The sequence below is a fragment of the Pristis pectinata genome, chromosome 27 (assembly GCF_009764475.1).
Source record: "Pristis pectinata isolate sPriPec2 chromosome 27, sPriPec2.1.pri, whole genome shotgun sequence".
In the NCBI taxonomy this organism is placed as follows: Eukaryota; Metazoa; Chordata; class Chondrichthyes; order Rhinopristiformes; family Pristidae; genus Pristis; species Pristis pectinata.
In genome coordinates, this window is record NC_067431.1 from 26,863,127 (window position 1) to 26,886,498 (window position 23,372).

The 23,372-nt window shown below is 44.0% G+C and overlaps 1 protein-coding gene across 7 annotated transcripts in view; it reads left to right on the forward strand.

The window, feature by feature from the left end:
- Positions 1-12,692, forward strand: part of LOC127583556 (neural cell adhesion molecule 1-like) — a 435,935-nt gene extending 423,243 nt beyond the window's left edge. For 2 of the 7 annotated variants that reach the window (XM_052039651.1, XM_052039653.1), the window contains 4 exons: positions 720-930; positions 1,959-2,075; positions 2,931-3,749; positions 10,214-12,692. In XM_052039651.1, coding sequence (XP_051895611.1) covers positions 720-930; positions 1,959-2,075; positions 2,931-3,749; positions 10,214-10,313 — 1,247 coding nt within the window. In that variant the 3' untranslated portion in view covers positions 10,314-12,692. The remainder of the gene's footprint in view (positions 1-719; positions 931-1,958; positions 2,076-2,930; positions 3,750-10,213) is intronic. The other 5 variants (XM_052039652.1, XM_052039657.1, XM_052039655.1 and 2 more) reach the window with 3 other exon arrangements.
- Positions 12,693-23,372: the final 10,680 nt, after the last annotated feature.

The following is a 23,372-nucleotide window of genomic DNA, read 5'->3' on the forward strand; positions in this document are numbered from 1 at the left end:
AGCTTTCAATGAGAAAGCAGCCCAAGTGATGAGAGAAGTCTGTTATTTGTATATCTGTATTAAATACTAATTGCTTTTCTTCAAAGATCACATCATTTCTCTGCTTTGTTGTTTGGAACAAGTTGTGCAAATGTCATAATGAAGCATATTAACACTCCCATATTTACACCTGAATGTGATATTTAGCTGCAGTTTCACTGTCCTACAAAACATGACTTTCTTTACCACTTTGACGAATCCATTTGCAAGCCAAAGGTAATCCAGCAAAGCTTTAAAAGTGAACTTGGACAGAGTTTTAAAAGGGGTGATAACATTGTAGATATTACAGATAGCAGATGCTTTCTTTATATTTGTTTAATTGGGTTATACCAAGAATCAAAGACAAGGTTTCAGCAATTTAGGATGTGTGTTCTCCCTCTCCCAACATCCCCTAACTCCCTCCTAATTGTCAGTAAACCCTCGTTTATCTCAGCAGCTATTGTAGAATGAAGGTTTTCTTGTTGGCCCTTGTTTGTTTGTGTGTGGCATCTCAAGAAGTAGGAAAGGTTCTACAGGAGAGGATTGTGGTCATTTAAAAGGACACTGCAGGTTTAAATAAATGGAACCTTCATCATAGATGTGTCTGAGCAGGTTACATTCAAATTACCTTCTGTAGTTTCTTATAAGTGGAGATTTAGAATTAAGAGATCACTGTGAGTAATTGACTCCATTCGTTTCAGAAGCTGACCCATCCAGTGATTCAGGCTTGGGCACCGGTGCGATTGTCGGGATTTTGATTGTCGTTTTCCTCCTCTTGCTGGTGGCCGTGGATGTTACCTGTTACTTCATCAACAAGTGCGGTCTACTGATGTGCATTGCTGTTAACTTCTGCGGGCAGCCTGGGCCCGGGTCAAAGGGCAAGGACATCGAAGAGGGAAAAGCTGCTTTCTCGTAAGTAGCTTACGTCTGGAATTTCTCTGCAGTGTAATGATTGTGTTGATAGAAGCAGGGCTCGGGTATCCAGCATCAGCTGAATCGGTTTCAAGCATTCATAGAACAGCACGGCACAGGAACAGGCCCTTCAGCCCACAATGTCTGCACTGAACACAATGCCAAATTAAATCTCTTCTGCCTGTACTCTATTCCCTGCATATTTGTGTGTCTAACAGCCTCCTAAACACAATGGTTGACCATATTGCCTATTTGGTGAAATTTGGGTAAATGTATGTGGGTAAACAAACTAGATCAGTGAGTGAGTGTGAGTTGGGAGACTGGAGCTCTAGTGTACAGTGTTGTAACCAGACTGAGTACTGGACAGTTTAACAAGAGGCCATACCATTCGATCAAAAACAGCCTGGAGTTCTTGAATTTTCTTCACAGCTCAAATGCAGACTTAGAAATACACCACAACATCTCTCCTACACAAGTTATACCATAGTCTGATTAAGCATTTTGGAAACTTTTATCAGACTGCGCTGATGCTGCAAAAAGCTATTTGTCATGGCATTTATGTTGCAGACCTATGACGATAAACTTGAACTAGAAATTTGAGTAAATTATTACAGCATTTTTAATTCTGACCTTCACGATGCTCTCTGGCCTGGAGATTTAGGATGTGACAGGTGAGTTGGCACAAACCATCGCTTGCAGTGTTGATATTTTCATTTCTTGCACTTGCACCAACATTTTTTCTTTCAATTAGTTTCAGGAGATTTGGGTCCATTTAGCTCATCAATCACAGAATGTTTATGGAGATCCTCCATCCCATTTGATAACAAGAATCTGTACAGTTGGAAGCCTCTGGAGTTTCTTGTTCTACCTACACTGTAATCTGTAATTGATACTTTAATGTGCTCCATCTGGTTGATAGAACATCTAGAATATTTGTAACTTTGAACTAGTTTGTGACCAACAGTTAATAAAAAAAAACCTGTGCCTCTTCTCTGATGTGCAAACTGCTGCCTTGCATTCCTTCTCAGGAAAGATGAGTCGAAGGAGCCTATTGTAGAGGTGCGGACTGAGGAAGAACGAACGCCAAATCACGATGGTGGAAACCAAACGGAGCCAAATGAAACCACCCCTTTGACAGAGCCTGAGTAAGTGGCAATGTGTTTGAGAATGTACCAGCTCTGTACTTTATATCCAAACTGTTTTTGTTTGGCTTGATGTCTGTGGTTCTATGGTTGGTTAATAACCCCTGCTTGCTGTATGACATCTATAAATTCAGTGAGTTACTCTGTGGTGTACCACCTAATTTGGCTTCTGTTTCCTTGATAACATCTCCCAACCCAGTTACCTTCATGTAATGTCATTGAACGTTTCAGAAGGATCAAGTCAAAATGAGGAAACTTGAAGACCAGAGCTATGAGTTGATGTTGGCTATGAATTTCAGGAAATCATAATTTGTAAACAGCTCAAAACTAAAACAAAATATTAAAATTTGGCTTGATTTTTATTTAATGGGCCATGAAGTATTAACTTGAAATTAAGTTCATTAATAAGCCTTTGGCCTGCATCGATTAATGATTGGCTACAAATGCATGAATATCAGTGAGAGAGTGAACTTTACTAACATGTAATGATCATGATGTCTGTACACATATTTCAAAACTTTAATCTGATAGTATTTGTAACTTGACACTAACTAAAGAATCTTGCAATGGATTTTGCTTTGAATTAAATTAATTTGAGAAAGAGGAATTATGCAACCACTTTCCATTGTGGCTTTGGTGATCAGGATTATTGAAATTGAAGTCCCTTCCAGTTTTTTGTAAAATGTTTAACCGTTTGTGGTGTTATTGTAAGGCAATCTGTTTTCACACCTACAATGTGGAGCTTATTTAATGTTGTATGTGGCAGCCTGATAGAGTCTGTTTGTGTGCGTTTGTTTCTTTCTGTCACTATTGCTATATGGTCTGTTCTATCCATTTATACTCCTGTTGTCCTCACAGGCATGCAGCTGACACCCAGGCTACTGTCGAGGACATGTTGCCTTCTGTCACCACAGTAACCACTAACTCTGACACTATCACTGAAACGTTTGCCACAGCTCAAAACAGTCCAACAAGTGAAACGACTACACTCACCTCCAGTGCTGCTCTCCCAGCCTCGACCACTCCTGAGCCGGCAGCTGCTGCACCACACACCCCCAAAGCAGCTGTGGCATCACCCACCTCGCCCTCCTTGCCTCAGGCTGAGGCGGCTCCCAAGGTCGCTCCCCTTGTCGATCTCAGTGACGCTCCGGTCTCTGTCTCTGCACCTCCTTCTGCCTCGGCCTCCGGCACTCCGGCCTTAAACGCCAATTCCAACCAGGCCTCTGCCCCCGTGCCTGCTGCTGGAACAGGAGAGGAGACCACGATAGCTCCTGCCAACAGCAGCAAACCCTCTGGCCCAGTTCCCAGTCCTGAAAACCCATCCAGTCCCCCAGCTACAACAGTGCAGCTACAACCCAAGCCAGAAGTTCCAACAGCTGCCAAGAGCCCCGAAACAGAAGCTCCAAAGCCCAGCCCAGTGAAGAGCCCGGTAGAACCAACAAGTAACTCCACCAGTGTGAAGAAGGAGGCTGCTACAGAGAGCAGCAAAAAACCCTCCAAGGGCGAGGACTTTCCAAATGATGGAGGGACCTTCAAGACCTCAGACATTGATCTTGCAGAGGATGTTTTTGCAGCTCTTGGCAATTCTTCTCTTCCCACTATGGCTGCTGGGAAGGCTACTGACCTAGCTCCTTCCACTGCAGACACCGCTTTACCATCTGCTCCAGAGAAGGAAGAGTATGGGCATTTTTCACACTAATGCTACTTGCATGTCACTGTCTTTGTTGTGGTGCACTTGTGCTTTCATGTCCTTTCTACTCCTGCATAAAACCTGGTCACTAACTTTACAAGAAATAACAGCGTTAAATGGATCCTTTCCTAACAGATTGTTGAGATTGCATCCTGCTTTAACGTGCAAAGAGAAAATCCCACATTCTTTGATGCTGAGTTATGACAGATGGGGCTAATTGTCTGATCCCAATGTGATAGTTTCCTTAACTGAAAACATGTAACCAAAATTTGCAAGGATCATTCCAATTACACAACAACTTAATTGCATTTAGTTTCCTTTTTGTTCAGCATGAAGTTCTCTCCAGTTGAATTGCACCATTATATGCAATTTAAATTATCTTTAATTGCACAGGGAGAAGCAATGTGCTAATTTAAGTCAACAAATATTTTAGTTAGTCTTTGACACAATCTTGCAGTTGATTGGTCAGCCTGATGAAAATAAAATGAACTCTGGCTTTTCTTTGAGGAAGACCAGCAAATATCTTTTCTGTAATGAAACTGCCTTCCAAAACACTTATCCTTTGCAACGGTAGAAAAAACTTTTATGTATAAATTAAAACTGAGTTAAATTAACACATTCTTCCCAAGCACAGCTATTTCTCTGAAAATATTTCAACTGGTCTTTCTCTCAATTTAGCCCCTTGTCAAGGAATGCAACATGTTAGATGCATATTGATAACATTGAGCCCTTTAAAGATTAAAATCAAATTTACTTACTGCAGTAAGACTTGGTTACTCACAGGAGTAAGGGTCAGAGAATCTGGAGACAGAGCTGGAACATTAGACAGGAGAGTGTTATAGAGTCATACAGCACGGAAACAGGCCCTTCGGCCCAACTGGTCCATGCTGACCAAGATGCCCCATCCAAGCTAGGCCCATTTGCCAGCATTTGGCCCATAACCTTTGAAACCTGTCCAATTGTCTATTAAAAGTTCTTATTGTAGCTGCCTCAACCACTTCTTCTGGCAGCTCATTCCACAAAGATCTCACCCTTTGTGTAAAAAAGTTACCCCTCGAGTTCCTATTAAATCTTTATGCCCCCTTTAGTCTTTGAGGTGCCCTATTCTCTCTCTAGTTACTCTTTTTCCCTTAATATAAGTAAAATCTCTTTGGCTTTTCCTTAATTTTCTCTGCCAAAGCTCTCTCGTGTCCCTTTCTGCCCTCCTGATTTCCTTCTTGAGTACACTCCTGCATCTCATACACTCCTCCTGGGATTTCACTTGATCCCAGCTGCCTGTACCTGATCCATGCCTCCTCCTTCCTGGCCTGCGCCTCAATAACCCTCGTCATCAACCTGCCCTTCACTCCAACAAGAACGTGCAGACCTTGAGCTTCCAGTATCTCACCTTTAAAAGCACCCACTTACCTGTGGTCCCTTTGCCCGCGAGCAACCTACTCCAATTAACCTTTGCAAGCTCCTGTCTCATACAGTCAAAGTTTGCCTTGCCCCAGTTTAGTACTTGAACCTATTGAAAGTGTTGTCTTATCCTTTGGACAAGTATATTAAATTCCAGAACCTAAAATAACAAGCTGGTATGTAGAAAGTCCAGGAAGTTGAGTTCCCACAAATAATAATGATATCATTAATTTTAGTAATATTGATAAATACTATAATTCTGGCAGAGGGATTGTCAGACACCTCCCCACTTCCTTTCGAATATTGCCACAGGGTATTTTACATCCACTGAGAACAGTGCTTAATTGAAAGATGGCACCATCATTGTAGACCTGGAAATGTTTAGTTAGGTTGTGTTCTCAAGTCTCTGGAGTAGGACTTGAACTCACAACCTTATGACTCTGGCTGAAGAGCAGTTTCACAATTGTCCCGGGGTCACTACTAAGTATGAAGAATGAGCCGGAAGATTCATTCAGGGAGGTTTTCCACCTTAACTGCTCTATTCGGTAATCCCAGTGCCAAGGTTGGGGAGTTTACACCCTTCCAACACACTGTACCAATTTGTTGGAGACATCGCCATCCGGAGACACACGACGCAATCCAGTATCAAAGCTAATTATTAACGTCAGGAGCTGCAGCTTCCACGTCAGTTTGATTTATACTTTCTTCCACTTCATAACCAGTAAATATTCCTCTCTACTGCGACTCAGCTGAGCTAGCTGTTTTATTGTTTAATTAAAAAATCAGCATTTCAAAATAATTTCAGACTGCCTGCTCCTTGGGCCTTTGGAATCCGTCAGGCTATTAACAGATCCAGTGGAAGTTAATGTGATCAGCCTCATTGCAGGTTTGTGAGGATAAATTCATCATTGGTCAGTGCGAGACAATCACTGGCTGGTTGTACAGCAGCTCTGTTGCAGTTGCAGGAATGAATGTGTGACGGTTGCTACAACTGGCAGATGATTCTCATGTCCATGAATGGATTCAAGGGCCAAAGCCAGATATCTTCCCTGTTCTTCCATTGGTTCCAGCTGTGGGCGATTTTGAAAGTTCTGATTCAATGCCATGAGATTTTGAGCATAAACGCTTTTGTAAACTTGTAGATAAACATGTTTCAAGTGACCATCTCCTCGGGTGCTACCATCTTTTTGTCTGAAAAATGACCAAGTTTCATGCATGAGTTCCTTATTCATTGTGCATGTGTTTTGTACAGAGATTTCTGCTTTAGGGGAGTTTCTGTTTTTTTTAAAAGTCAAGTTCATGCTGTTTTCCATTTGCTTCTGGCCAGTTACTGCAATGATCTTGTGTCCTTCAGAATCTCATCTCCTGTGTGTAGGGACCTTGCAGTAAATTAATCCTGAAAAGTGAGCACAAATAGGGGCCCTGAGGTTCAGTAAGCATTGACATACAATATGATGCAGTAATTCTAAACCTTTTCATTAATTCTCTGGTTTGTAGCAGCAGTTTCAGTGCTGAGAATTCACTTATTGTTCCGCTTAGTAGTTAATTACTTTGTAGTTACTAGTTACTTTGTAGTTGCTGATCTGCGTTGGCCCACTAGTTAGTTTCATTGCCAGCAGCAGCCCCTCCTCGCTTCAAGGTTCCAACTGCAGCCCTCAGCGCCCAGTGTCGAGGAGGTTTAGCTCCAGTTAAAGCTCATCTGTGCCTCAAAGTTAGGAGCGTTGTGTCTGTTGCGATTGTTAGCCGCAGTTGCCGTCAAAGGAATTCTGCCCAGAAGAATGAAACAGCACGACGTGAGTGGGCTCCGAAGTTCACTGCCATTGCACGAAGCGCCTCGACAGAGGAAGTGAGAAGAAAGATGCCCTCATCTGCAGGTAGCCAGAAGACCTCCAGATGTAGGTGCCCAAAGAAATGAGTCCTGCTGACATGGATCTCTAGGTTTAAGCTCTGAAGGCCAAGGTACTGTGCCACAAGAAATTCAGTGACCTCGCGTGAGTAGTTAAGATCAGTGAGCGCAACTTCAGACGCCAGGACCCATTGCCTGCACCAACACCAAAGGCGCTGGAGGAACACAGTGTGTCAGGCAGCATCTGTGGAGGGGGATGGACAGTCGACGTTTCGGGTGGAGACCCTTCATCTGGGCTGTCCATTCTGCTGAGTTCCTCCAGTGCCTTCTGTGTCGCTGCAGGTTCCAGCATATTCAGGCCTCCCGACTGCACCACCAGCGTCAGGTGCTGCTCAATGCGCTGCATTGTTAGTACTCAGTAACTGCATCCGTCACACAGGCCAAACATTAGCACACTGCACCACTCCATCACATTCTCCAGGCAGGTGCAGAGTTCACAGGCTTCGTAACTTTTCCACATTGTTAGATAATCAAACGTGAATGTACGTCGTCTCCACACGTTCCACAGCATTGGTGACACTCTGCTACAGAACTGGAGGCTGCAGAAGAGGGAAGACGACTGTTTACATTTCTTAGCTCCACAGACAGTGCTGGCCATTATCGCAGTGGCCATTACTGAAACCCAGGCCAGTGGTGAAGATGATGGCATCCTTGCATTTAATCTTCTTCCATCCATCAGATCCCCTCTTGTCCCACGCTCTAGTCTTTGGGACGTGCACCCCTACCTTCTGCCCTACCTCTTCCCACATCAGAGACCTGCCCTTCCCTGCTTCCTGCTCTCAGCTAACCCTGGGAAAGGCAACCTGGCGGTGGAGGACAGTGTTGATGAAGACAGATCTACCACTCCAACACTCCTCACTCATAATCACAAGCTCGGATTCCGAAACCGAGTTTGAAGTGCAGCTCGAAGATGGGGTTCTGTGCAAGTACCCCGACACCAGAGACTTGGGTGAAGGAGAGCACACTGGGTGAAGTCACACAGGTTCTGCTGCGGAGAACTCAAGATGATGACTTTGACGAGGCATCAGGCTGACAAAGGGAGCCAGGGATCCCACCAGGGAGCCTGCATGGAATGTCAAGGCGCACGGAGGAATCTAGTTGCGCCTTGGTGCAATGTTGTGCAGAACTTGGGGGCCCATCCAGCACCAGTGCATTTACTGCACGCTCGTGGCCATGGGCAGGGTCAGAGGGTCAATGTCGCAGCTTCTACTGCAGCACAAGCGGACGCCACCCAGGATCTGCGAACGGAAGCGGAAGATCAGACTGCTGGCACCATGGGTGTGGGTCATGATGTTCTGAGGTGTTCTAATGGACTTGAACTGTATGGCGCTCCAGCAGTCTGCCTTCCACCGGCTTGCCGGATTTACTCAGTGCTGTCCTGGAGACTGGCAGCAGCTTGTAGAGCATAAGCCTGCTGTCCTCTCTGTACGTGACCGCTCCCCTTTCTCCCACCCCTGCCTCTCTACCAGTGCCCATCCAGTCGTCAGCCAGCGGAGACGCCTGTAGCACAGGCCGCACAGTGCAGCGATGTGGGTGGGACCTCGGGGCCCAGAACTGCTGGAGTTTGTCCTCCAACCCCACTTGTCACCTCATCCACTGAGAGGCAGGACTTGCCATAGCCGTGCTCCAGAAATTCTGCACGGCAGCATTGAGATGATCAGAGTCACGTGGAAGATGATCACTAACAGAAAGCACAAGGGTCACAAGCCTCTGAATCTAGTGATGCAAGATTTCATTTAGAAATGTTTATTTTATGCTCAATTTGATTTTAGGTCAGAGACAGGGAAAATGAGTTGTGGGATTGTTGGTGGTTGGAATTTAGGTTACGGTTCGTAGTAAGAGAAATTCTTCTCGCATCTCTCGGACAAAGCAGCGGTCTGGGACGTCCGCTGCTCTCACTTGTGTTCCTGTTCCTCAGCCACTTGCTATAAGGCTGGTGCCATGAGCTCTCCCTTCATGGAGGTGAGGCTGTGCAATGTGCATCAGCTTCCTCTGTGTGAACACTGCAGAGCTCCTCCAGAATAGTTCGGTATGTGACCCACAGATATCACTGACGCAAACAGGAGTGGACCCCTGTTATTGTCTCACAAATACTCTTCAGATTTGAAGTGATACAGTCTGAGGAAAATCAAAATGAATTGGAGAAGTTTAGCTGGTTCAGCGGGGATTATTTTCAACTTGGAAGTAAGTTTGTTTCCTAATATTTAGTGATTGCCAGGTAATAATCGATATATCATTGTCACGTGCTCTGAGACACAGTGAAAAGCTTTTGCTTGTGTGTGACCCAAACAGATCATTCCATACATAAGTGTATCGAGGTAGTACAAAAAGTAAAAACAGAATGCAGGATATAGTGTTACAGAGAGAGTGCAGTGCAGGTAGACAACTAAGGTGCAAGGGCTATGCCGAGGTAGATTGAGAGATCAGGAGTTCATCTTTAGCATATAAGAGTCTGATAACAGTGAGAGAGAAGCTGTCCTTGAGCCTGGTGATGCGTGTTCTCAAGGAAGTGAGAGTTCCCCTCTAGCTGAGTTGTCGTGAAGCTGATAAAACAGCCCAGCACTTTGATTGCACTAACTGGCAGTTGCTCTATCTGTTTTACTAAGTGCCAAATGTGCAGTTTCCATAACCATGATTCCTTCTGTAGATCAATTTTTTTGCGCTGCTTTCATATTTTAAGCATGCTCAATGCTTGAGTTAATCTTTTGGGATACAGTGCTCTGATGCCATGTTCTTCAGAAACAGCTTTATATATCTGGTGAAACAGTTTAGCATAAATGCATGCGAAGTGATTATCTTGAAAATGTAACTTAATTCTTCCCTAATTAGGGGATCAACCTTGTTCAGTTACAAGGGAACTTCGAAGGTCTGCAGAATGTAGTGAGTTGTGGTGATACCTTCCTGGTTCCACTTATTAATAGTTTACAGCTAAGCAGGAGAGGAGTCACTAATTGGAGACAAGAAAATGTTTGTACACTTCTGGTGATTTTGCCATCTGAACCTATAGTTAATGTAATGTACAGATGGTGGAATCATCCCAATCGGGTATACATCGCAATGTACTTTCCGACACTTCCACCCGGTGCTGGGTGCTTTCTTTTGCCATTTTTTGGTTATTCATGTTCTTCATCACTTTCTGCTTGACAGGAAGGTCCCCTTAGAGGAGAAGCCTAAACAAGATGGGACAGAAGTAAAGATGGTTCCTAATGAAGCCACACAAACAAATGAGAATGAAAGCAAAGCATGATCAAAACATACCAGAAACCACTTCCCCCTCAGTGTCTCTTTTATTATTTCTGAACATGTTTTCCTGTTTGTAGATTTCAGCTCAGAAGAGGATCAATTGTGGCACACTTGCTTTTTGTAAAATTCTTTCATTAAAGGGTTGACCATACGACTAAAATTGGTAAAGAAAATTACCTGGGTACTTTAATTGTAGTTACCATTTTTCACTGCGCTTAGTAAGGGTTGTGATTTGTAGATAACGTGTGAGTTCTTCAGTTAAAAAAACACTGAGAAACACCTTCAGTTTATTCCTGTGTTATAGAGTCTAAAGTTAAACCAAGTTTTCGGTACATACCTGTAGAAACAGCCACAACTGATTTTTATCCTCTTTTTTTTCAAAGTTAAGAATACCGATTAAAACACAGCTTTATAAATTACTGTTGTAAGGCTAGAAATGTGATTGCTTCACTGTTCATACAAGTACATTATGTGCACAAAGCATTGCTATCTTAACCTATGTTTATATTTTTTTTATTTGCAAGTTTTGATCCTGAGTTAGCTTTTGACTAAACAGAAGGTTTGTAAATTTGCATATGTGAAGTATATTTCAATTTGCAGTATTCGATTTTATGAAAGGAATATTAATTTTTGCCAACTTTTATTTTCAGTGTTTATTGGTTTAAGACTGCAAACCATAATTGTTTAACCTTGACCTGTTCTAATTGTGTGTAAATGTAACAGGCTTTGTAATTGTTTTTTCCAAAGCCTGTTCAAAATGACGATAGCTTAGCTTGCTTTTTTCATGATATTTTTATTGAATGGAAGTGTTGACGTTACCTTCCCTCGATACTCTTTTGTTAGAATACACATTGCTTACCTGATCTGCTATCAGAATTAAAGTCCTGAATTATGCCATCTGATTTCACATCATATTAAGACCAGTTTACTCCATTAAAGTCTGATAAACATTTATGTTAATTGTTCTTGCTTGTTTCTGCTGCAAAACATTCTTGCAGCTGTGAAAAGCATTATGTAGCTCATTTCTGTTTCGGAAGCAATGTTTCAACTTCTTAAACTGCAAGCTTGTGCACTGTGAATGCGTGAATATTATAGTGTGTTTTTGTCATTAGTATTTCAAAGAAACAACATAGCTTGGTTGTGAAAGGTGTAGCAGGTAGTTCTGAAGATTGTGTGGGATAATGCCGTCACTGGGTGGGTAAATTTAAACAGAAATAAGGTGAGGCAAATCTGTTTGGGCATGAATTCCATGTGTTATAACTTTTATTGCCTGTAATGTTTAAAAATGGTTAGACTGGGAGCAGTCCCCATTAGCACAATCCAATGGGGTATTAATCTTTCATGTACTTTTATTTTGTGTGCAGTCTCAGTACAGTAATGATCGCATTGCTAATTTGTAAGTTCAAACTGTGAAATACTGGTCTTGTCATTTGCTTCTAGTGTTTGCATATATTCAACTTTAGGGATGACATTGGGGGCACCTTCTAAACCAGGCATTTGATCATCTAGGCTTGGCCTATGTACGGATATGACGAGGCTGCAGCACGTTATTTTTGGACTTATTTACTACTCCAGCAACACAGCAAAAAGAAATGCCATTTTTATTCCAATGCTGCCTTAAATCAAGCCCTCCCCCCCCCCCCCCCCCCCCCCCCCCCCCAATATAGTTATCTAGCGACATCTAAACTGTCACTTGCTGTAATATTTGTGCTGGCATTATCACGGGACCAAGTTTACACAGATAATTGCAAGCATGCAATGATCTCCGTAGTAAAAGGAATAAATGTTTGTTGTCTTAACTGTATCAGTAAACAAATCTTCAGTGAACAAGTAACTAAGTGTAATTATCAAGGCAGACAATTCTCTCCTGTGTTGCTTCTAGTAAAATAAGAAGTGCATTTAAAAAGAACACATTTACTGCTTTGCTTCAGTTAGCCAGTAGTGAGCATTGCCCCTGACACCCCCCGGATCCCCGTTAAGGTTGGAGGTATACTGGCCAAGGCTTTTCACCTGCGCACACACACTCACCTGTGACTTTCCTCCCCAGTTACATCAGTGGGCAGAAAATCCCCAGCTATCAAGTGGAAAAGAGGAGAGGCCCAGCCCTTGTGCCTTGAGCAGTTAACAAATAGACTTGCACCTTTCCGATAGTAAACTCAAAGGCTGCGTAGATCATAGACGGGACTAAAGCTTTCAGCCTCCACTGTCACCCCTAACCAGAATACCCTGCATTTAGGGCCCTCTCTCCTGTTGCAGAACTTTTTATTGAGTGAGGATTACACCACCTTTCCACTATCACTGGTGTAAATACTGACTACTAACCAAGATTTTTGACTTTGCATTATGTCAGATACTTGTGTTCAATAAAAATTACAAAATATGATGAATTTCTGTGTCCTTGTTTTAGACGAACTTTCCCCATCAGACGAGGGCACAGGTAGCTGCGACTGATGGCAAGTTGGCTCAGGTTGGGCTGTTTGGGAATCAATCAGGGGAATTCCTAGGCATGAGATACAACCATATAGTCAGTATATGGAATGAGCTGCCAGAGGAAGTGGTTGAGGCAGGTACATGAACAACATTTAAAAGGCACTTGGACAACTACATGGATAGGAAAGGTTTAGAGGGATATGGGCCAAAGATGGGCAAATGGGACTAGTTTAGATGGGCATCTTGGTCGGCATGGACCAGTTGGGCCAAAGGACCTGTTTCCGTGCTGTGTGACTTTATGACCATCACTGTATAACTTTTCTCAGTGGAAGAGTTGCAAACCGACAGCACAAATCAAAACTTACAATAAACAGAGATGTTCATATATTTTCCTTTTTATTCAAGGGATGTGGGCTTCACAGGGTGAGCCAGCATTTAATTGCCCATCCCCAGTTGCCCTTGAGAAGGTGGTGGGGAGCTGCTGCAGTAGTTGAGGTGTGGGTGTACCCACAACGCTGTAAGGGAGAGACCCCGCGACGGTGAAGGAGCAGCGATATATTTCCAAGTCAGGACGGTGTATGACTTGGAGGGCAACTTCCAGGGGGTGGTGTCCCCCATGCTTTTACTGCCCTTGGTAGAGGTAGTGGGTTTGAAAGGTGCTGACAAAGGAATTTTGGTGAGTTGCTGCAGTGTGTCCCGTACACAGTATTAACTGCTCCTGGAGAAACAATCTCTCCATCAGTATACAGGGACATTGAAGGAGAACCTCTAAAATGTTAGTTGTGAGTTCCTCTGCTTATTTTTGCAGTATCTTTGTATGATTTAATCTGCGCACTGATCCAGAATCAGTCAAGCTGGTTGAAAGCACGGACAGACAACCAAGCATTCCACCCAAGCAGTTTCAGCAGCAATTGGCTCTTAACCATTCTTTCTGGACACCAGCAGAGACAGACTAAGCATCGACATCACAATGGGAGAGACAACATTGGGATTTTGCTCCCCGTTTGCAGTCTCTTGCACCCAAATGTCTGTAAATATCGCTAGACCCAGGGGGTAAAATTCAAGATGGCCACCAACACATCGCACTCTCCTTATGGCCTGGATGGAGGCTAGCAGTTCTAAATCAGAGAAGTGCTCATAGGATGCAAGACTTCACAGAAAAGGTTCCAATCCAGCTTCCTGGGGAAGTTACCAGAAAGATTTGCAATTATATTACAGGCCGACTCCAGAAATGTGAGCAGAATCATTTGGCTGCTGTTCTGGTACTTTACAGACCTTTGAATTCCAAGTTAAATCGAGGCCCCATCTGCTCCCTCAGGTGGACAGAAAAGATCCCTCTATACATTTTGAACAGGGAGTTCTCTGGGTGCTCAGGCCAATGTCAGTCCTTGATCAACATCACTAAGTTAGATGATCACTCTCCCATTCTGTGCATGGGACTTTGCTGTACACAGATTGGATGTTGCATTTCCTTTATTAACACAGTGACAACACTTACAAAAGACACTCACTGGGTTTAAATTGCCTTGGGATACCCTGAGGAAGTGAGAGGTGTTGCAGAAATACAAGCCTTTCTTTCAGTTTGGTGTTCTTCAGAACAATTCAGAGTGCTTCACTAGTAACAGTGCACAAATAGATCCCAGAGTATGAAGATGAGTAACTCATCCGGCCAGATGCTTGGAAAAAATCCTGTTTGTCAATTAGCATAGCTCTGCAACACCTCAGTTTTATACCTTAACTGGTATACGGCGCACTGACAGTGTAGCAGGCTCCCCGCCTTGTATTGAAGTGCTAGCTGTGTATTCTAGTCCTGGAGTGGGCTTGAATCCACAACCCTGTGACATGGGCAGTGAGAGGCGACCGTCCCACGTACCTCTGTGTCGCCCAGCCTGGTTATCGGGGTCGTTAACGGACTCTGTGAGACTAAAGGCCAAACGTCATGCACCGGCTTCAATCCTAATGTGCTACCAGGAGCAACATTTTCAAGTACTCGGCATTTGTGTCCACCTCTGGTCCCCTATAGCAGGGCCTGTGTTCCCCTTCCAGCACCTATGTCTACCATGGTTGAAACAGTCACCAATTAAAAGAACAAATGTATGTGGCTACCTTCCTTTTGGTAGTTGGGAAATAAAGATGTCAGTGTTTGGTGTCCCATGGACTAATGCCTTGGATTAGTCCACAGGATACCAAACCCAACTTAAACCCAATCAGCGTCTTTTAGAAATGATGTCTCCTTGTGTTACTGTCAGGAAAGACAGCACTTAGCAAGATGGATACATCTCCTTCTAGCATACACACTGGCCGTGTACAGAGGGTCACGCCAGGACATCTACAAGGCAACAGTCCAACCCAATGAGTAAAGGGACAGGTATTTTGATGCTGCTTCACTTGATGTCGTGTTGGTGATTGGAGATTTCTCTTTCTGGTTTCTCCCTGTGTCTGAATGAGCAGACCCAAGGTACACTGCTGGTTGCGCGCCTCATTTCAATCGTGTGTCACTCGGTCAGTGTCTTTTCCTCTTCTACACCCCCACCCACCCCACCCTGAAAGCTGGCAAAGGAGAGACTTCACGTCTGATGCTACTGGGCCTTGGGTAGGTTGTTCTTGGGAAGGACATGGAATGGTGACCATGACAGGAAGGGTGACCAGAGCAACGTCTCCAAGTGGTGGTTGGGAATGGACGAGAAGAGGACTAATAATTGAACCCCAATGCAGTGATATCTTTAGGTCCTGTACGGACATTACATTTGTGGTCTCTCTCTCTCTCACCTCCATCTAATTGCACACAACCCCAAACACAGGTGAGAAAGGTAATTATTTTAAAACACAGAGTTAGAGTTCTGGTTTTGCCGTCTTTACCTTTAGTAGTAAAGAAGTGAGTTGCTACCAGGAGCTGTGACTTTGTATGAAATTTGGCGAAATCCCTGACTGGTCTGGGACCTGAATCATTGGTTTCCCTTTCTACAGATACTCCCTGACTGACTGAGTGTTTCCAGTGTTTTCTGTTCTTTATTTCAGACCTCCAGCAGCTGCAGATTTTGTTTTTGATTTTCACACCGTTCATGACATCAACTGACGGGAAGGGTGGACAGGAAGGCGTGTGACTGGTCTTCACTTGCATTTTATGGTGGCCCCTCAAACCAAATCCACCTGGAGGCTACTAAAGCCACTTCAAAGAGCTGAGTCAATAATATTATGACGTAGGATGTGCTGCCTTAAAAGTGGAGGAAAAAGCTTCAATTGTAAGTTTCAAGAGAGGAATGGATGGCTACAGATAAAGAATAGGGGATTAGAACTGTTGGGTGCAAAGAGTCAGTATAGGTGTGATGGGTCAAATGGCCTCTTGTTGTTGAAATAGCATTAGAGTTCCACAGTGCCTTGAGAACTTGTTGAAATTTGATTTCAAGTTCTACCGGAGTGAGCTTCAAATTCGTTTTGCCTCTGTACAGCCACAGTAAAGTGGAGATTATTTCCAGTCTGAGTTGTACATTGGAGAAGTTAAGCTATTACTGGGGCAACACGCACAAAATGCTGGTGGAACTCAGCAGGTCAGGCAACATCTGTGGAGGGAAATGAGCAGTCAACGTTTCAGGCTGAGACCCTTCATCGGGCATGGAAAGAAAGAGGGCAGAAGCCGGAATAAAAAGGTGGGGGGCGGGGGGGAGGAGCACACGCAGGCGGGTGATAGTTGAGTCCAGGTGGGGGGGGGGGGGCGGGAATGGGAGTGATGTGAGAAGCTGGAAGGTGATGAGTGGAAGAGGCAGAGGGTTGAAGGAGATGGAATCTGATAGGAGAGGACCGTGGACCATGGAATAAAGGGAAGGAGGTGCGGAGCCAGAGAGAGGAAGGTGTGGGTGATGGACAGGTCGTGAGGGCGGTGGGGAGGGAAGAGAAGGGGTAATGGGGCCAGAGGGGTAAGGGAAAACACAAGGGGGGGGAGGGGGACAAAGGGGAACGGTAAGTTAGAGAAATCGGTGTTGATGCCATCAGGTTGGAGACCACCAAGACAGAATATGTGGTGCTGTTCCTCTGATCTGCATCCAGCCTCAACTTGGCAGTAGAGGAGGCCATGGACAGACATGTCGGTGTGGGAATGGAAAGTGGAATTAAAATGGCTGGCCACCAGGAGATCCTGGCTGTTACAGCGGGAGGGAGTGAAAGTACTTGACGATGGGCCATTAATGTGCAGTTTGCAATGTGAAAGGATTAACACGAGAAGGTTTTTGATGGGTTCTTGAGGACGTTTGAATGTCTCGACCGCTCTTAGTCGTTTTTAGTGACAAAAGAAAAGCTTGTTGGAGACAAAGCACCAATTGTACTGTAGTTAATTTTTCCAGAGTAAAATGTCAGTGGGAGCCATTTACAATATGCCAGTGATGGAACTACAATGGAGCACATTCAATTTAATAGCTGGATGTTTTCTCCTTTGCTTTGAAAATGTTCCAGTCTTTTCAAACCAGCATCAAACACATTCTTAAAGAGAGTTCTGGGCTCCTGATTCTGTCCTCTGCAGTGCAGGGTTCATTTCACGCGGTGCTTCAGCAGTGCTGGCTGAGTATTCAGCTTTGCCAGTGGACAATGTCTCCCATTGGCATGAATAATTGGAAACTATGGCTCCAGGTAAAAATTAGGATTTGATCTTGCTCCAGATGTCAGCATCACGGTAGTGTAGCGGTTAGCATAACGATTTACAGCACCAGCGACCCGGGTTCAATTCCTGCCGCTGTCTGTAAGGAGTTTGTACGTTCTCCCCGTGTCTGCGTGGGTTTCCTCCGGGTGCTCCGGTTTCCTCCCACATTCCAAAGACGTACAGGTTAGGAAGTTGTGCGCATGCTGTGTTGGCACCGGATGTGTGGCGACACTTATGGGCTGCCCCCAGAATACTATGAAAAAGATGTATTTCACTGTGTGTTTCGATGTACATCTTAAGATCTTAATCTCTTGTGTCTCAGGATTTGGATCTTTCCATCTGAAAGGGTGGTGGAAGCAGAACCCTTCATCACATTTAAAGATGATATGGATGTGTACTTGAGGAGCTGTGGTCTGCAGGGCTACAGACTCAGTGCTGGAAGGTGGGACCAACCCAATCGCAGAGAACCCAGTGACTTCCTCTGGATCATAATTTTTCTTCAATCATATGATTTTCAATGCACTAAATAGTTCCTTTTTCAATGTGAGTTTTGGCAAGTGTTTCTCCAATCTACATGAAGCAGCAAGTATTTCTGGAAATACTCAGGCATCATTCGTGGGGAGAGATTTAGTATTTTGGGCTGACACGACCAGATTTGAAGGTCATTCACTGAAACATTAGCTCTGTTCCTTCCTCCGTGAGCACAGACTGATATTTCTGCTGAGTGTTTCCAATATTTTCTATTTTTAGCTCACAAGATCTCACTAACTGTTTGATTAAATAATTTATTTGTTCTGACAGTTATGTTAGTAACAAGAACACACTGAAGGTAATTAAAAGATACATAACCCAACAGTGCAGTGATAATACTTAGCTGGTGACCTGTTTAATGGATGTTAAATGGATGATTAGTGCGTACAGTTCAGTGACAATTCTGATTTTTTGGTGCCAACTGACCATCAGTGTGAGCCGGGTTGATTTGATCACCTTTTCAACAATGCTGGAGAATCAAGTTCCAAAGGATATAGAGCCATGTTATAATTTTAATCATTTTCAGTTCTAGATGCCCCATTACAGAAAGGATGTGGAGGCTTTGGAGAGGGTGCACAAGAGGTTTACCAGGATGCTGCCTGGATTAGAGGGCATGTGCTATAAGGTGAGGTTGGACAAGATGTGCTGCCAGAGGTAGTGGTGGATAAAAATATGATACAGATGGTTAAGAGGCTCTTGGATGGGCACATGAATATGCAGAGAATGGAGGGAAATGGGCATCGTGTAGGCAGAAGGGAAGAGTTTAGTTAGGCATTCAATTACTATTTTAATTAGTTTGGCACAACATTGTGGGCCGAAGGGCCTGTTCCTATGCTGTACTGTACTATTCTAAACCTGCATTGTTTTCTCTGGAGCGTCAGAGGAGCAACTAACTGTGCCACCAACTCTCACAGATTTATCTTTGGGATGTAGGAGGAAACCATCACGAATCTATGAAAATATCACTTACATATCTAGACCATTCCGACTACATTATGTTAGTTTGGAAGGAAATCACATGGGAAAGGAAGAACAGATGGATGTCAAGGCAGAATTCTTTAACTTAAAAGCTTCAGTAGATGGGTTTTAGTTCAGCAGAGTTCTGTAGGCAACTGTATGTGCCCCTGATGCAATACTATTTGAATTAACATTAAACAAACTGGGCATGTTAAATTATTTCTGTAGGTTAAAAAAAAATTACAGTTGTCATTTACAGCTCCTTGCAAGTGTTCCAACATCGGTCCTGAGCCCTCTGTTTATTATTCAAAAATTGCTGCCATTCGATTGAAGTGACCTTCCCTTCCCTTCCCATTATACCACCTTCATCCTGTTTGTACTACAAGACTGTGAATTGCCTGATGTAGGAATGTTTGATGTCCAACTATCAGCTCAACAAAGGGGCTTTGGTGGTTGGGGGGAAAGGTTTAAGTTTATCAGCATTTTGAAAGTTGTTATGAATTTTGCACATAGAAATGCCTGTTGAGGACAGAATCAGCTGCAGCAGAACTATCTTGCTATCTGTGCAATGACCTGTAAGGTTCGGTTATTTTGTCACATAGCAGGAGTTCAGAAGAAAAGCCTGTGCCTGTATAAACAATTCTCCAGGGTTTCCTTTCCAGCAGTGACATGGGATCCCCCGTTGCACCATAGGGTAGGTAGTTTGGTATTGGTTTATTATTGTCACTTGCAGCGAGGTACAGTGAAAAATTTGTCTTGCAAACCCATCATACAGGTCAATTCATTACACAGTGCAGTTACATTGAGTCAGTACAGAGTGCATTGATGTAGTACAGGTAAAAACAATAACAGTACAGAGTAAAGTGTCACAGATACAGACAAAGTGCAGTGCAATAAGGTGCAAGGTCACAACAAGGTAGATCGTGAAGTCATAGTCCATCTCATCGTATAAGGGAATCCGTTCAATAGTCTTATCACAGTGGGATAGAAGCTGTCCTTAAGTCTGGTGGTATGTGCCCTCAGGCTCCTGTATCTTCTACCTGACAGAAGAGAGAATGACCTGGGTGGGTGGGGTCTTTGATTATTCTGGCTGCTTCACCAAGACAGCGAGAGGTAAAGAAAGAGTCCAAGGAGGGGAGGCTGGTGTCCGTGATGCGCTCGGCAGTGTCCTCAACTCTCTGCAGTTTCTTGCGGTCCTGGGCAGAGCAATTGCTGTACCAAGCCGTGATGCATTCAGATAGGATGCTTTCTATGGTGCATCGATAAAAGTTGGTGAGTGCCAAAGGGGACAAAACAAATTTCTTTAGCCTCCTGAGGAAGTAGAGGCACTGGTGAGCTTTCTTGGCCGTGGCATCTACGTGATTTGACCAGAACAGGCTGTTGATGATGTTCACTCTCAGGAACTTGAAGCTCTCTACCCTCTTGACCTCAGCACCATTGATGTAGACAGGTGCATGTACACCGTCCCCTTTCCTGAACTCAATGACCAGCTCTTTTGTTTTGATATTTTGCAAACAAAAACAGCTAGTTTGGTTGGGTTTGAATCAGAATCAGGTTTATTATCACTGACATATGTCGTGATATTTGTTGTTTTGAGGCAGCAGTTCATATAAAGATATAAAGATTACTGTAAGTTACAAAAATAAATAGTACAAAAGAGGAATAGCATGGGTTCGTGGACTGTTCAGAAATCTGATGGCAGAGGGGAAGAAACTGTTCCTGAAGAGTTGAGTGTGGGTCTTCAGGCTCCTGTACCTCCTGCCTGATGGTTGTGAAGAGGAAATGTCCTGGGTGGTGAGGGTCCTTAAAGATGGATGCTGCCGCCTTGAAGATATCCTCTATGGCAGGTATGGTTGTGCCCATGATGAAGTTGGCTAAGTCTACAACCCTCTGCAGCCTCTTTCAATCCTGCACATCAGAGCCTCTATACCAGGCAATGATGCAACCAGTCAGAATGCTCTCCACCATACATCTGTAGAAATTTGCAAGAGTCTTTGGTGACATACCAAATCTCCTCAAACTCCTAATGAAGTAGAGCTGCTGGCACACCTTCTTCATGACTGCATCAATGTGTTGGGCCCAGGATAGATCCTCTGAGATGTTGATGCCCAGGAACATGAAGTTGCTCACCCTTTCCACCACTGACCCCTCAGTGAAGGCTGGTGTGTGTTCTCCCGACTTCCCCTTCCTGAAGTCCACAATGAGTTATTGTTGAGGGCATTGCTACCAATGTGGGACATTGGTTTTCATCAATCTGTCACAGGTGGGGCAGGAGATACCCTGACAGGGGAGGTGCATGGGTAGTTTGGGAGATGGTGTACATCTTCAACTGTTTACTCTGTGCCTCTGATAAATGAATTTGAGATTTAAATGCCATCCCAAAAGTTGCTCCTCTATTTTAAACAGTAATGGGCCAGGGATTCCCAAGAGTCAATAAGGATGCCATGTTTTTTTTCCAAGAGGGTTTGAGAACTTGTTTAAATAATTTCCTTTTCCCCTGACAAAGCATTGACCAGAATGTGCTTCAGGACCTTGGTGTCCCATCCATCTGGCTGAGTGTAATTGGGACCTCAATGCTGGGGATGTTGGCCGGGGAGAGGATGCTGATGTTGGTTCGCTTAACACGCCAATGGATTGGAAGATTCCTGTTCAGTATCTTGAGGTGCCTGCTGTAGGTGGTCCAGTCATAGAAGGTGAGGGATTCCATGGGCTTCACGCTGGGTTTAAGGTCTTGATCTTTTCGTCAAACAGCCAATGACCATGACAGTCCATTGAAGGCAGTGGTGAATTTCGTAATGATAGAAGTTTCAGTGGACCCTAAAGGATATGCTGGGATGGTGCTCATACTGTGGACCAGGAACCTCTTTGGTGTCAGTCCTACTGCATCAAAATTTATTTGTGATGGAGACCCCAGTTCAATTGGCCTGGGCTGCTTCAGAATCTCATATGCATTAGGATACTGAATTCTTGAGGGATCGCAGGGCTACGCATTTGTATTGTAACTTCTAGCTGATGTCATGTGGCTCACGTGTTATCATCCCTATCCGCTCCCTGGGATAGTCCGATGGACAAGGTTTTAGTCCCTCCACAGTCAGTCTTGGTTTCACTGGATATATGTATCAGCGGTGTTGTTTTGGGAGGTTTCTGTAGGATGGGCTGGCATTTCTACTGGAGTCAAATCCAACTAAAAATAAATGTGTAACAGAGGAAAAACAATGGACAAATTTTCTAATAAATTAAAAAAGGATGGTTGGTTATAAAAAGCTGTCCGTCCATGCTAGGTCCTTGGAAAAGCCCTTTGTCCAATGTACAGAGCTACAGTAGCTGCACAACAGAGATTGTCTCCAGAACAATTTGAAATTCAGTGCCATCATTTTAATTTTTTTATATTGTACTCAAGCTGCTAAAGTAGGATTGAATCAACAGCTCGAACAACAATGAAACTGCATTGTTCTGTTAATCCAACCAGTAACTTATTCTAAATTACTTTTACTTTTTCTGGTTCTTAAATTTATCCACTTCAGCTTCCTATCCAAATCCACCTGCCTCATCCAACACATATGCCTGGTTCCTCATTCCCAATGATAATTGTTTATTCACACTGAATCCACCATCTGTGTTTATATTTCTTGCTCTGTCTCTACCTTGTAATTATGAGCATTTTAGTCTCACTTCTCTCATCCAACAGAGAAACAAAGGACGGCAGATGCTGGAATCTAGATGAAAAACACAATGATGCTGGAGGAGCTCAGCAAGCCAGGCAGCATCCGTGGAGAAAAGCAGGCGGTCAACGTTTCGGGTCAGGACCCTTCTTCAGGACTGAAGATAGGAAAAGGAAAAGCCCAATAAATAGGAGGGAAATGCAGCAGTGATAGGTGGACAGAAGAGGGGAGGCGGGGTGGGCACAAGGTGGTGATAGGTAGGTGCGGGGGAGGAGGGGAGAGCAGATCCACCAGGGGATGGGTCAAAGGTAAGGAGAGAGAAAAAAGGGGGGGTAGAAAAAAGAGAGAGAGGCTAGGAAAACGAAGAAAAGAAGAAGCGTGATGTGGGGAAAGGGGGTGGGGATTATTTAAAGTGGGAGAATTCAATGTTCATGCCATTAGGCTGCAAGGTTCCAAGACGGAAAATGAGGTGCTGTTCCTCCAGTTTGTGCTTGGAATTCTTGTTCTGGTTAGTGAGGAAGGTTGTCAAAGGATTCAGCAGGAGAGAGACCAGGAGGCAAACTGGGCGGGGAAAAGGCAGATGACATTTAATTCAGATTAGTGTGAGGTGTTGCACTTTGGGAGGTCAAATGTAAGGGGAAGGTCCCCAGTAAATGGAAGGAGCATTGATGTACAGAGGGATCTTGGGGTCCAAGTCCATAGCTCCATGGAGAAGATAGAGTGGTAAAGGAGACATACAGCATACTTGCCTTCATAGGTCAGGATGTTGAGTATAAAAGTCAGGAAGTCATGTTGCAGCTGTATAAAACTGGTCAGGCCACATTTGGAGTATTGTATCCAGTTCTGGTCACCA